General features: G+C 44.7%; 2 protein-coding genes across 2 annotated transcripts in view; both read right to left on the bottom strand.

Moving 5' to 3' along the window:
* Positions 1-4,159, bottom strand: part of PLEKHA6 (pleckstrin homology domain containing A6) — a 64,589-nt gene extending 60,430 nt beyond the window's left edge. Inside the window, exon 1 of the mRNA XM_031065108.1 lies at positions 4,152-4,159. Within this exon, the coding sequence (XP_030920968.1) occupies positions 4,152-4,159 (8 nt within the window). The remainder of the gene's footprint in view (positions 1-4,151) is intronic.
* PPP1R15B (protein phosphatase 1 regulatory subunit 15B) lies at positions 2,983-12,156 on the bottom strand. Its single transcript, XM_005430781.2, has 2 exons — positions 11,068-12,156; positions 2,983-4,801 (listed from the first exon to the last, which is right to left on the bottom strand). The coding sequence occupies exons 1-2, from the start codon at positions 12,073-12,075 to the stop codon at positions 4,589-4,591; spliced, it is 1,221 nt and encodes a 406-aa protein (XP_005430838.1). The 5' UTR covers positions 12,076-12,156; the 3' UTR covers positions 2,983-4,588.
* Between the last annotated feature and the right edge of the window lie 6 nt (positions 12,157-12,162).

Raw genomic sequence — 12,162 nt, 5'->3', positions numbered from 1 at the left:
GGGGACAGCCTCAAAGGAGGAGGTGGCACCTTGGGGACAGCCTCAGAGGGGAAGGTGGCACTTCGGGGACAACCTCAGAGGGGAAGGTGGCACTTCGGGGACAGCCTCAAAGGAGGAGGTGGCACCTCGGGGACAGCCTCAAAGGAGGAGGTGGCACCTTGGGGACAATTCAGAGGGGGCGGTGGCCTCGGCGGCGGCGCTGCCCGAGCGTCCCGAACGGTTCTGGCACCACCTTCTGGACAAAACATTCCCGGGATAAAAAACCGGGAATGCGGCTGAGAGCGAGGGACGCGGCGCTGTCACTGTCCCCAGGCGACGTCCCCTCCGCGACTGGAATCGTGGAATGCTTGGGATGGGCAGGATTTGAGGATTTAGGGAAGGAAGGGAAAACTTCCAGTATCCCAGGGCGCTGCAAACCCTGCCCAGCCTGGCCTTGGACACTTCCAGGGATGGAGCAGCCACGGATTCTGGGGGAATTCTGCGCCAGGTGTGTCCCTGGCATTCCAGGTGTATCCCTGGCACTCCAAGCGTGTCCCTGGTACTCCACGTGTGCCCCTGGTGCTCCAGGTGTGCCCCTGGCACTGCAGGTGGGTCCCTGGCACTCCAGGTGTGCCCCTGGCACTGCAGGTGTGTCCCTGGCATTCCAGGTGTGCCCCGGTGGGTCCCTGGCATTCCAGGTGTGTCCCTGGCACTCCAGGTGTGTCCCTGGCACTGCAGGTGTGTCCTTGGCACTCCAAGCGTGTCCCTGGCATTCCAGGTGTGTCCCTGGCATTCCAGGTGTGTCCCTGGCACTGCAGGTGTGCCCCTGGCACTCCCCCCTGCAGCTCTGGGAATGTTTTCCACCTGGATCTGTTTTCCCCTCTTTGCCAGCACCTCATTCCACCTCAAATCCAACCTGAATGATCCCAGGAAGAGGAGCTGAATCCAAATGTTCTGTTGGGGCTTTGCTCCTGCCTGGCACAAAGAGAGAGCTGGGCCCAGATCCCAAATTCCCAATGTTCCAGAGCCAGGGGACGTGCCTGGCATGCAGAGAGGGCACAGCTGGCACGGATTCGATGATCCTGGGGAGCCTTTTTTGGTGGGATGGGGGAGGGAGGGATGGGAGATGAAAGGAAAAGGGGGGAAAGAAAAGGCAAAAGGGGGAAAGGAAAAAGGAGAAGGCAAAAGGAGGAAAGGAAAAGGAAAAGGAAAAGGAAAAGGAAAAGGAAAAGGAAAAGGAAAAGGAAAAGGAAAAGGAAAAGGAAAAGGAAAAGGAAAAGGAAAAGGAAAAGGAAAAGGAAAAGGAAAAGGAAAAGGAAAAGGAAAAGGAAAAGGAAAAGGAAAAGGAAAAGGAAAAGGAAAAGGAAAAGGAAAAGAGGAGCTCCTCCTCCAGGGGCACATTGCCACACCCTGAGGTTTTGCTGGATTTACCAGAGGAGGCTCAGATGGGATTTTGGGAAGGAATTCCCAGAGAATTTGTGGCTGTTCCACCCTTGGAGCACTCTGGGATAGGGAGTAGGGGTGGGACTGGGGGATCTTTGCTGTTCCTCCCATCCCAAACCATTCCATGATATTTTTTTTTGGCAGAAAGCAGCACTGGAAGGTGAGGACAGCTCAGGAAAAATTCCATGTGCATCCCAAAAACCCAGGCCAGGAAAGCAGTGCCCATATCCAAGGGGAAAGCAGGCAGAGTTTTTATCCCAAGGGCAGCTCCAATCCTTTATCCCTCATTTAAATTCCTTTATTCCCCATTTCCACCTATTTTTTTTTCAGGAATACTGCAGGAAATTCCCTGTTTTTTTTTTTTTCTTTATTCCAGCAGTTTTTTTATCCTGATCATCAGGAAAATCAACCTTGGGGTGTTTTAGGGATGATGAACAAGGTGAAAGCAAAGAGAGGAAAACATGGATTGCGCTCCAAGGTGGGAATTCTGAGTGAATTTTGGTTTTTTTTAAGGAATAAACCTCCAGGAATTTGGAATTTCTTCCCAAAATTCCCTCAGAATTCCAGAGATTCCCAGGGAATGATGACAGGTGGAGCAGAACACTGTGGGTGTCACCTCCAAAAGGAGCTGGCAGCGGGATTTTGGTTAAATCCCAAAAATTCTTCATCCCATCCTTTGGGAATCCCTGGAAAAATCCAGTTTATTCCTCCAGGCACTTTCTGTTCTAATTTTGGGATAATTTCCCAGCTCCTGTCAGGAATTCCAGTTCAGAGGAACCCCCTGGATGGAATTCCCTGCCCTAAAACCCAAAGAATGACAAACACCACCCAGAAACCCAACCCAAAATTGGATTTCCCGGCTGGTTTTCCCCCCCCATAAAAATCTGCAGATCACAGTTTTGATTTAATTCCCTCCAAGCTTTGCTTCCCATGCATTTTAAGGAATTTTAAAAGGGAGCTCTGAGGTGTTCAGGGATGGGTTTGGTGGTAATTAAATTCCATTTCCTGATGGAATAGCTGGGAAAAAAAAGGAGGTTGGAGAAGAAAAGCTCATCCATGGGAATTCTGATTTTAAAAAATGTCATTTTTCCAAGGTTTGAACCCTTTGGAAGCAGCTGTTCCCTTCTTAAGATCCCATTTTTTCCAAGCAGCTGTGGATTCCCAGCATTCCCAAGGTTCTCCTGAGCACCAAGAAATCCGAGTTGTCCAGAAAGAACTGAAGCATTCTCCTGAGCACCAAGAAATCCGAGTTGTCCAGAAAGAACTGAAGCACCACAATTCCAAAAAAAAGTCCCAAAAATCCCCAAAAAAATCCCAAAAAATCCCCCCAAAATCCCATAAAAATCCCAAAAAAATCCCCCAAAAATCCCCCAAAAAATCCCCCCAAAATCCCAAAAAAATCCCCAAAAAATCCCCCAAAAAATCCCAAAAAAATCCCAGGGATTGGGAGATCCGTGGGAAAAACCAACTGGGAGATCCATGGAAAAATTCATGTCGTGGGTTTTCCTTGGAATGCTCAGAAATCCACATTTTTTTCTTCTTGGAATTCCATTTTTTTTGTTGTTTTTTTGGGTTGGTTTGCCCCCCCTGAATTAAAAAGCAAATCCAATGGGAGTAAAATCCTTAAAAATTCCAAGTGGATTTCTCAGGATTTGAGGGGGTGATGCAAATTTTGAACTTATTTTTGAGGAAAAAAATCCCAATTTTTAGGATGGCAAAGAGTTGGAATTTGAATTAACACAGCTCTGATTTAATTCATCCACTAAATTTTCTAATTGCACCACAAAAAAAAGGGATTTTTCAACTCAAGGAAGCCACTTCTTGCAATAAAAATAAATACAAAAATTCTGGGATTTTCAAATCAGGATAAAGCAGGAAGAAATAATTTTCTTCCAAATTAAAAACTGAAGGAATTAAGGATAAATTTAAAGCACTTTAAAATTTTTTCTTCTACAAAATGGAAATTATTCTGGCCAGCTGAACAAATAATTGATTTATTGACCCAACTTTGTGCAAACATTGGAATTTTTCCATTTTTATTTTCCCTGCTTGGAAAATTCCCACACCAACCTCCAGCTCCAAACCCCTTTTTCCCCTCAAGGATTTTGATTAAATAATGTAATATTTTAAATTAAGAATATAAATAAAGAGTTTTGTCCACTCACTGAAATGTTTTTTGGTGACCCCAGTGCAGACACAAAGAGTTAATACTGATTTTTGGGAAGGAAAACAAGGAATTTTTGTCTTTAAATTTCCTTAAATCCGAGATAATTTCCTTAAATCCAAGAAAATTATCAGGATAAGCAGATTGGATATAAAAATTCACTTCAATCCCTCTCCCAAAGCAGAATTACAGCAAAGATTAATTAAATAATTCAGGAATTTTGCTCCCTAAATTCAAGCATCATCCACAGCCTCATTAAGTTTTAATTATTAATTGGGATGAGGAATTTCCTTGGTTCCAAAAACCCAAGGGATTTGTTGGACAAGCAGCCAGAACCCTTTGGAATAATCCTGGAAATGGGAATTATTTAAATCAATCAAACCAAAGCTTGGCTGGAATATTCAAACCTCCAAAAGCTCCATAAACACTCAAACATTGGATTATTCCAAACAAACAAAAAAAAAAAAAAGTAGAAAAAAATCCCTTAAAAGGAAAGGATTTTTAAAAATGAGGCTTTTGGAGAAGCTGTAAAAAATGGAGAAATACAAAAAAAAAAACCCCTCACCTGCACATTCCTCAGGGAATTTTAAATCAAAACTGCAATTCTAGGGAATGAACCCCATAAATATTTCCTTCAAAATAGGTTTTGCTTTGTTTTTTTTTTGTTTTTTCCTCCTTTCCAAAGTGCAAAAATCCAAAGGAACAGTCCCCACACTTCCCAAGGTATGGCAGGAAAAGGCATTTTTTGGGAATGGATTGAACCCCAAGCAGTCTGGTTGTGTGTCAAGTGCTAATTAACAGGAATGCAATTAGAGCATCCTTTCAGGGAGCTCCAGGGGTTTTATCTGGATATCAAAACAAGAATTTCTGAGTATCAAAGTTGGGAAAAAAAGGGGAAAAAAAAAATCCCATTTTTCTCCCCATTTCAGCACATGCAGCTGCCACTTGCGGTTGAGATTTCATTAATTTAAGGGTCAGGCAAATTGCAGGAGTTGTAAGGTGCTAGAAGGGGTCAGTCCTCTGGGAATGGGATTCTTGGAGCCTGTGGAATACCCTCAGTCTGTGCTCAGTGCTCAGGCAGTAGCCAATGGCCTCCTCAGTCTCCTGGATGCGTTTCTGGAACCTGCAGCCGTCCCGAGCCAGCTCCTCCCAGGGCCCCTTGCGATCCTCCTCGCTGCTTATGTAATACTCTGTCACCTCCTCGTGGAATGTCACCTGCAAAAAGAAGGGATTCAGTCAGGAGTTCTCAGCAAATGGAAGTTTAAAGTGGTGGGGTTTGGGGTTTGAGTTGAAGTTGTTGAGTGGTGAAAAGATTGGGATTTTTTTCTGAGGAGTATTGGAAAGGGATTCCTGACTGGGATGGAATTGCCAGAGGAGCTGTGGCTGCTCCATCCCTGGGAGTGTCCAAAGTCAGGCTGGAAAGTGGGTAAAAATGGCAAAAAAGTAGACAAAAATAAGTAAAATATGGCTTTAAAATATGGCTTTAAAATATGGCTTTAAAATATGGCTTTAAAATATGGCTTTAAAATATTATAAAAATAAATAGAATATGAGGCCCCTTGCGATCCTCCTCGCTGCTTATGTAATACTCAGTCACCTGCTCAGGGAATGTCACCTGCAAAAAGAAGGGATTCAGTCAGGAGTTCTCAGCAAATGGAAGTTTAAAGTGGTGGGGTTTGGGGTTTGAGTTGAAGTTGTTGAGTGGTGAAAAGATTGGGAATTTCTCCTGAGGGATGTTAGGAAGGGATTCCTGACTGGGATTGGAATGGTGGAATTGCCAGAGGAGTTGTGGCTGCTCCATCCCTGGGAGTGTCCAAAGTCAGGCTGGAAAGTGGGTAAAAATGGCAAAAAAGTAGACAAAAATAAGTAAAATATGGCTTTAAAATATGGCTTTAAAATATTATAAAAATAAATAGAATATGAGGCCCCTTGCGATCCTCCTCGCTGCTTATGTAATACTCAGTCACCTGCTCAGGGAATGTCACCTGCAAAAAGAAGGGATTCAGTCAGGAGTTCTCAGCAAATGGAAGTTTAAAGTGGTGGGGTTTGGGGTTTGAGTTGAAGTTGTATTGGAAGGGTGGAATTGCCAGAGGAGTTGTGGCTGCTCCATCCCTGGGAGTGTCCAAAGTCAGGCTGGAAAGTGGATAAAAAGTGGCAAAAAAAAAATAGATAAAAATAAGTAAAATATGGATAAAAATGGATTAAAAACATAGATTTAAAATATTATAAAAACAAGTAGAATATGATTAAAGTATGCGTGGGACTGCTGCTGGGACTGTGGGATCCCTGCTGGGATTGTGGGGTCACTACTGGGAATGTGGGGTCCCTGATGGGATTTTGGGGTCGCTGCTGGGATTGTGGGATCCCTGATGGGATTGTGGGGTCACTACTGAGATTGTGGGGTCCCTGATGGGACTGTGGGATCCCTGATGGGATTTTGGGGTCACTGCTGGGACTGTGGGGTCCCTGATGGGATTTTGGGGTCACTGCTGGCACTGGGGGATTGCTGAGGATTACCTAACAACCCCCAAAAAAACAAACAGAAAGGTTTTGTTGAGTCAAGAGCCCTGTGAGTCACCACGGGGACAGATAAGGAAGGAACAGAGGACAACACTCAACCCAACGTGACCGGAACAACCCGTGCTGGATTCAAAATATACACACAAAACTCACAATCCCTCCTGGAATTCCAGGGGTGGAGTTTATGTAAGGAAATTAAAAATATACACATAAAAACTGTCAGAATCTCACTTGGAACTCCAGGAAGTGGAGTTCATGTAATGAAATTAAAAATATACACACAAAAACTGTCACAATCCTTCCTGGAATTCTAGAGAGTGGAGTTCACATAATGAAATTAATTAAAAATATACACTGCAAAACTCACAATCCCTCTTGGAATTCTAAGGGTGGAGTTCACATAATAAAATTAATTTAAAATATACACATAAAAACTGTCACAATCCCTCCTGGAATTCTAGGGGGTGGAGTTTATGTAATGAAGTTAAAAACATACACACAAAAACTGTCACAATCCCTTTTGGGGTGGAGTTCACATAATGAAATTAATTAAAAATATACACACCAAAACTCACAATCCCTCTTGGAATTCCAGGGGTGGAATTTATGTGAGGAAATTAAAAAATATACACACAAAATTCACAATCCCTCTTGGAATTCTAGGGGGTGGAGTTCACGTAATGAAATTAAAAATATACACACCAAAACTGTCACAATCTCTCTTGGAATTCTAGGGGGTGGAGTTCACGTAATGAAATTAAAAATATACACACCAAACTGTCACTTTTAACTCCTTTTAACAGCTATTTTAAGTAAATAAAGGAATTTATAGGCTCGGGATCTGCACTTGGCAGGGTTTAGACTAAGATCATAGTAAGGATTTAAGTCTGAGTTAAACTCAGTTTATTTTAGGTTCCTGCTGGACTATTTGACTTTATTTGGCATTCGGCTATAAAAAGGCACAAACTGAACTGTCAGCACCTCAAAAATCAGGATTGATTCCTCAAAACCAATTCTGCTACAGGACAAATATTCCTGGAAGCAGGAAAAAACATGGAAATGTTAAAAACAAAAAAATGCTGCTCCATTCTTGGGATTTATCAGCACAACGAGGAGGGTGTTGGTGCTGCAAGGAGCTTCCAAACAGGAAAATCTGCAATTCCAGAAGAGTTTGGGGCATGCCATTCCATGAGGACATTTCCCACTGTCCCAGGGGGTGTTTTGTGCAAGGAGAGGATGAAGAGGTGACTCCAAAAATCAGCAGGTGAGGATCAAGGAATTCCCTGATCCCAAAAATCCCTGGGAGCAGGGCCAGCAAAGTGCCACGTGCCCTCACACGGCTGAGCCCAAAGTGCCACCAACACTCCCAGATTTTATGGCTTTGGGAACAACACCCTGCAGGATTCCAGCAGGCCTTGAGCTGGCTGAATAATCCCAAAAATCCTCGGGAATCCTCAGGAATGTGCCCGGCCTCTGCAGCAGCTGCTTTAGGAGCTGTTACATCAGCCCGTCCGCACCTTGCAGCTTTTTTACATCAGTCGGAGCCACAATTCCCGGGGCTCTGACATCATTTGGGGTGTTGCAGTTCTCAGCAAATGGATGTTTAAAGTGGTGGGGTTTGGGGTTTGAGTTGAAGTTGTTGAGTGGTGAAAAGATTGGGAATTTCTCCTGAGGGATGTTAGGAAGGGATTCCTGACTGGGATTGGAATGGTGGAATTGCCAGAGGAGTTGTGGCTGCTCCATCCCTGGGAGTGTCCAAAGTCAGGCTGGAAAGTGGATAAAAAATGGCAAAAAAAAAATAGATAAAAATAAGTAAAATATGGATAAAAATGGATTAAAAACATAGATTTAAAATATTATAAAAACAAGTAGAATATGATTAAAGTATGCGTGGGACTGCTGCTGGGACTGTGGGATCCCTGCTGGGATTGTGGGGTCACTACTGGGAATGTGGGGTCCCTGATGGGATTTTGGGGTCGCTGCTGGGATTGTGGGATCCCTGATGGGATTGTGGGGTCACTACTGGGACTGTGGGGTCCCTGATGGGATTGTGGGGTCACTACTGAGATTGTGGGGTCCCTGATGGGATTGTGGGGTCACTACTGAGATTGTGGGGTCCCTGATGGGATTGTGGGGTCACTACTGAGATTGTGGGGTCCCTGATGGGATTGTGGGGTCACTACTGAGATTGTGGGGTCCCTGATGGGATTGTGGGGTCCCTGATGGGATTTTGGGGTCACTGCTGGCACTGGGGGATTGCTGAGGATTACCTAACAACCCCCAAAAAAACAAACAGAAAGGTTTTGTTGAGTCAAGAGCCCTGTGAGTCACCACGGGGACAGATAAGGAAGGAACAGAGGACAACACTCAACCCAACGTGACCGGAACAACCCGTGCTGGATTCAAAATATACACACAAAACTCACAATCCCTCCTGGAATTCCAGGGGTGGAGTTTATGTAAGGAAATTAAAAATATACACATAAAAACTGTCAGAATCTCACTTGGAACTCCAGGAAGTGGAGTTCATGTAATGAAATTAAAAATATACACACAAAAACTGTCACAATCCTTCCTGGAATTCTAGAGAGTGGAGTTCACATAATGAAATTAATTAAAAATATACACTGCAAAACTCACAATCCCTCTTGGAATTCTAAGGGTGGAGTTCACATAATAAAATTAATTTAAAATATACACATAAAAACTGTCACAATCCCTCCTGGAATTCTAGGGGGTGGAGTTTATGTAATGAAGTTAAAAACATACACACAAAAACTGTCACAATCCCTTTTGGGGTGGAGTTCACATAATGAAATTAATTAAAAATATACACACCAAAACTCACAATCCCTCTTGGAATTCCAGGGGTGGAATTTATGTGAGGAAATTAAAAAATATACACACAAAATTCACAATCCCTCTTGGAATTCTAGGGGGTGGAGTTCACGTAATGAAATTAAAAATATACACACCAAAACTCACAATCCCTCTTGGAATTCCAGGGGTGGAATTTATGTGAGGAAATTAAAAAATATACACACAAAATTCACAATCCCTCTTGGAATTCTAGGGGGTGGAGTTCACGTAATGAAATTAAAAATATACACACCAAACTGTCACTTTTAACTCCTTTTAACAGCTATTTTAAGTAAATAAAGGAATTTATAGGCTCGGGATCTGCACTTGGCAGGGTTTAGACTAAGATCATAGTAAGGATTTAAGTCTGAGTTAAACTCAGTTTATTTTAGGTTCCTGCTGGACTATTTGACTTTATTTGGCATTCGGCTATAAAAAGGCACAAACTGAACTGTCAGCACCTCAAAAATCAGGATTGATTCCTCAAAACCAATTCTGCTACAGGACAAATATTCCTGGAAGCAGGAAAAAACATGGAAATGTTAAAAACAAAAAAATGCTGCTCCATTCTTGGGATTTATCAGCACAACGAGGAGGGTGTTGGTGCTGCAAGGAGCTTCCAAACAGGAAAATCTGCAATTCCAGAAGAGTTTGGGGCATGCCATTCCATGAGGACATTTCCCACTGTCCCAGGGGGTGTTTTGTGCAAGGAGAGGATGAAGAGGTGACTCCAAAAATCAGCAGGTGAGGATCAAGGAATTCCCTGATCCCAAAAATCCCTGGGAGCAGGGCCAGCAAAGTGCCACGTGCCCTCACACGGCTGAGCCCAAAGTGCCACCAACACTCCCAGATTTTATGGCTTTGGGAACAACACCCTGCAGGATTCCAGCAGGCCTTGAGCTGGCTGAATAATCCCAAAAATCCTCGGGAATCCTCAGGAATGTGCCCGGCCTCTGCAGCAGCTGCTTTAGGAGCTGTTACATCAGCCCGTCCGCACCTTGCAGCTTTTTTACATCAGTCGGAGCCACAATTCCCGGGGCTCTGACATCATTTGGGGTTTTGCAGCCACCTCATCCCCTCTTTCACCACAGCCCCGACAGCACCCGAGCCAAAAATTCCCTTTGCAATCGCAGCCCTGCCACTTGGGAGTGCTCGAAATTCATTATTAATCGAAATTAAGGGAGAAAATAGATGTATGTGCTGGAAAAAATATGAAATAATTATAAATATTTGCTATTTGAATGGTTTGTTCCACCACTGGATTGCCCAAGGATTTGGTATTCAAGTTATTCCTCATCCAGATGTTTGAGGTATCCACCTTGAACATCTGCAGCACCACAAAATTTAGGATAAATTTCTGTTTATGTGCATCCCAGCACAGGTATTGTTATTATTAATAGTGCCCAAATTACTTAAAAAAAACAAATTACTCTGTTTGGGCTCAAAAGTCCAGTTTTTGATTACATCTCTCTTATAAATAACTATCCTATAAATAACAATCCCATAAATAGCAAACCTATAAACAGCTATCCCATAAATAGCTATCCCAAAAATATTATAGAAATATTATATTTATAAATAATATTACACTATAATATTTAATAATATCTTTAACGGAAATGGGAATATTGGGATAATTTATATGGGAACCTCAATTTACTCCAGAGCACTGAACAAGCCAACCTGGGTTATAAAAAAAATCCTAAAAATTCTTTCGGTTTCAAGTCCTAAGTAACTTCCTTTCAACAGAAACTGGTGCTTCTCAGGGAAACTCCTCCCAGCTCTGGAGTTTTTCAGGGAAAAATTTCCACCCCAGGCCTGCAGTTTCTGTGACGTCGAAACCACAAGAGAAACAGAAGGGAAATTTACAACTCAAAACGGAAAACGGAAAGAGAACTTTGAGTCTAGAGGAAAAAAAAATTCTTGTCAGCGACTCTCAGAATGAGTTTCAGAATCTCCCATCACGTGCCAAGGATGAGGCGCAGCATTCCAGGGAAATTATCAGCACATATGGAACGCTGACCTCACCCCCACTTGGCGCAGTGTGCCTGGTTTTTTTCCTCAACAATCCCAAAACACAAAAATATTAATAAGATCTGTACCTTTTTCCGCTTGGAACTCGCACTTTTCTCCCTGCTCTGCCCCAGTTCAGCGCTGCCGCGGTTGTGTTTTTCCAGCTGTACCCTACACACGGAGAAATGCTCCGAGGTGGCAGAACTCGCCCTCTCTGCCCCTTGCAAACCCGGCGTCCCTTTTTTCTCCGCTGTCTGAAAGGCCGCCGTGAAATTTAAAGGGTTGTAGGGATCGTCCGAGCTACAGAACGAGTTCCAAAGCTTCAAGCTCTCCGCCTCATCCACGCTGTCACAGTCCCACTCGTCCTCCTCGGAACTAGGCGAGCCCTCGGAGGACTCTGCCCACGAGTCTTCTTCCTCCTCCTCCTCCTCTTCCATGTCCGACATTCCCTTTCCCGGCTCGCTGGAAGACGTCTGGATGGTGGCTGTGAAGTTCTGAGGGTTGTAGGGATCCAAGCTGTAGAAGGAATTCCACAGATGAAGCCTCTCCCCGTCCTGGCTGCCGGCGTCTGAGTCCGAGGGCAGCTCTTCGCTGTCAAACCCGTCATCATCATCTTCATCATCATCACCATCATCCCAGTCTTCCTCACCCTCACTCTCCTCCCCGCTGAATACTCCCCCGATGATATAATCGATTAATTTATTCGCACAGGCAGGTCTGGTGGAAATCGGGAAGTCTTGCTCTGTTTCCGAGTCCTCACGTTCCTCTTCAGCCAAGGCTTCTCCCTCCTCAGCCGCGCCCCGGAGCGGCTCCCCGGGGACACCTGCGGGCTGTCCCCCCGCATCCTCGGGCTGCTCTAAATCCCCGCTAGTGCCGCGCTGCTCCCCAGTTTCCCGGCAGACACCCCTGTGCTGCTGCTGCTGCTCCTCCTCCAGGCTGTGGTAGCCGTGGTCAGGGTCGGGCACGGGCAGGTGCCAGCGCTGGAGGAACGCCAGGCGCTTGCTGCGCAGGAATTCAACCTCGGGCAAGCCCTCGGCTCGCAGGGGCTGCGGCAGGTGGTTCTTGCCCTGCTCCAAGCCCAGCACGTACCAATCCATGGGAAGGGCTCCCAGGCTGTTCCTCACCAGCCCTGCTCCCCACAGCCCCGCCGGCGGCTCCCGGCCGCCCTCCCGCCCCTTCTCCCG

This window comes from Geospiza fortis, unplaced genomic scaffold (genome assembly GCF_000277835.1).
Source record: "Geospiza fortis unplaced genomic scaffold, GeoFor_1.0 scaffold71, whole genome shotgun sequence".
Classification (NCBI taxonomy): Eukaryota; Metazoa; Chordata; class Aves; order Passeriformes; family Thraupidae; genus Geospiza; species Geospiza fortis.
This window is presented reverse-complemented; position numbering and strand designations above follow the sequence as displayed.

Coding starts and splice junctions, on each gene's coding strand:
- PPP1R15B (XM_005430781.2), bottom strand. CDS start 12,075: ATGGATTGGTACGTGCTGGGCTTGGAGCAGGGCAAGAACCACCTGCCG. Junction 4,802..11,067: donor CGAGTTCCAAGCGGAAAAAG/GTACAGATCTTA, acceptor TTCTTTTTGCAG/GTGACATTCCACGAGGAGGT.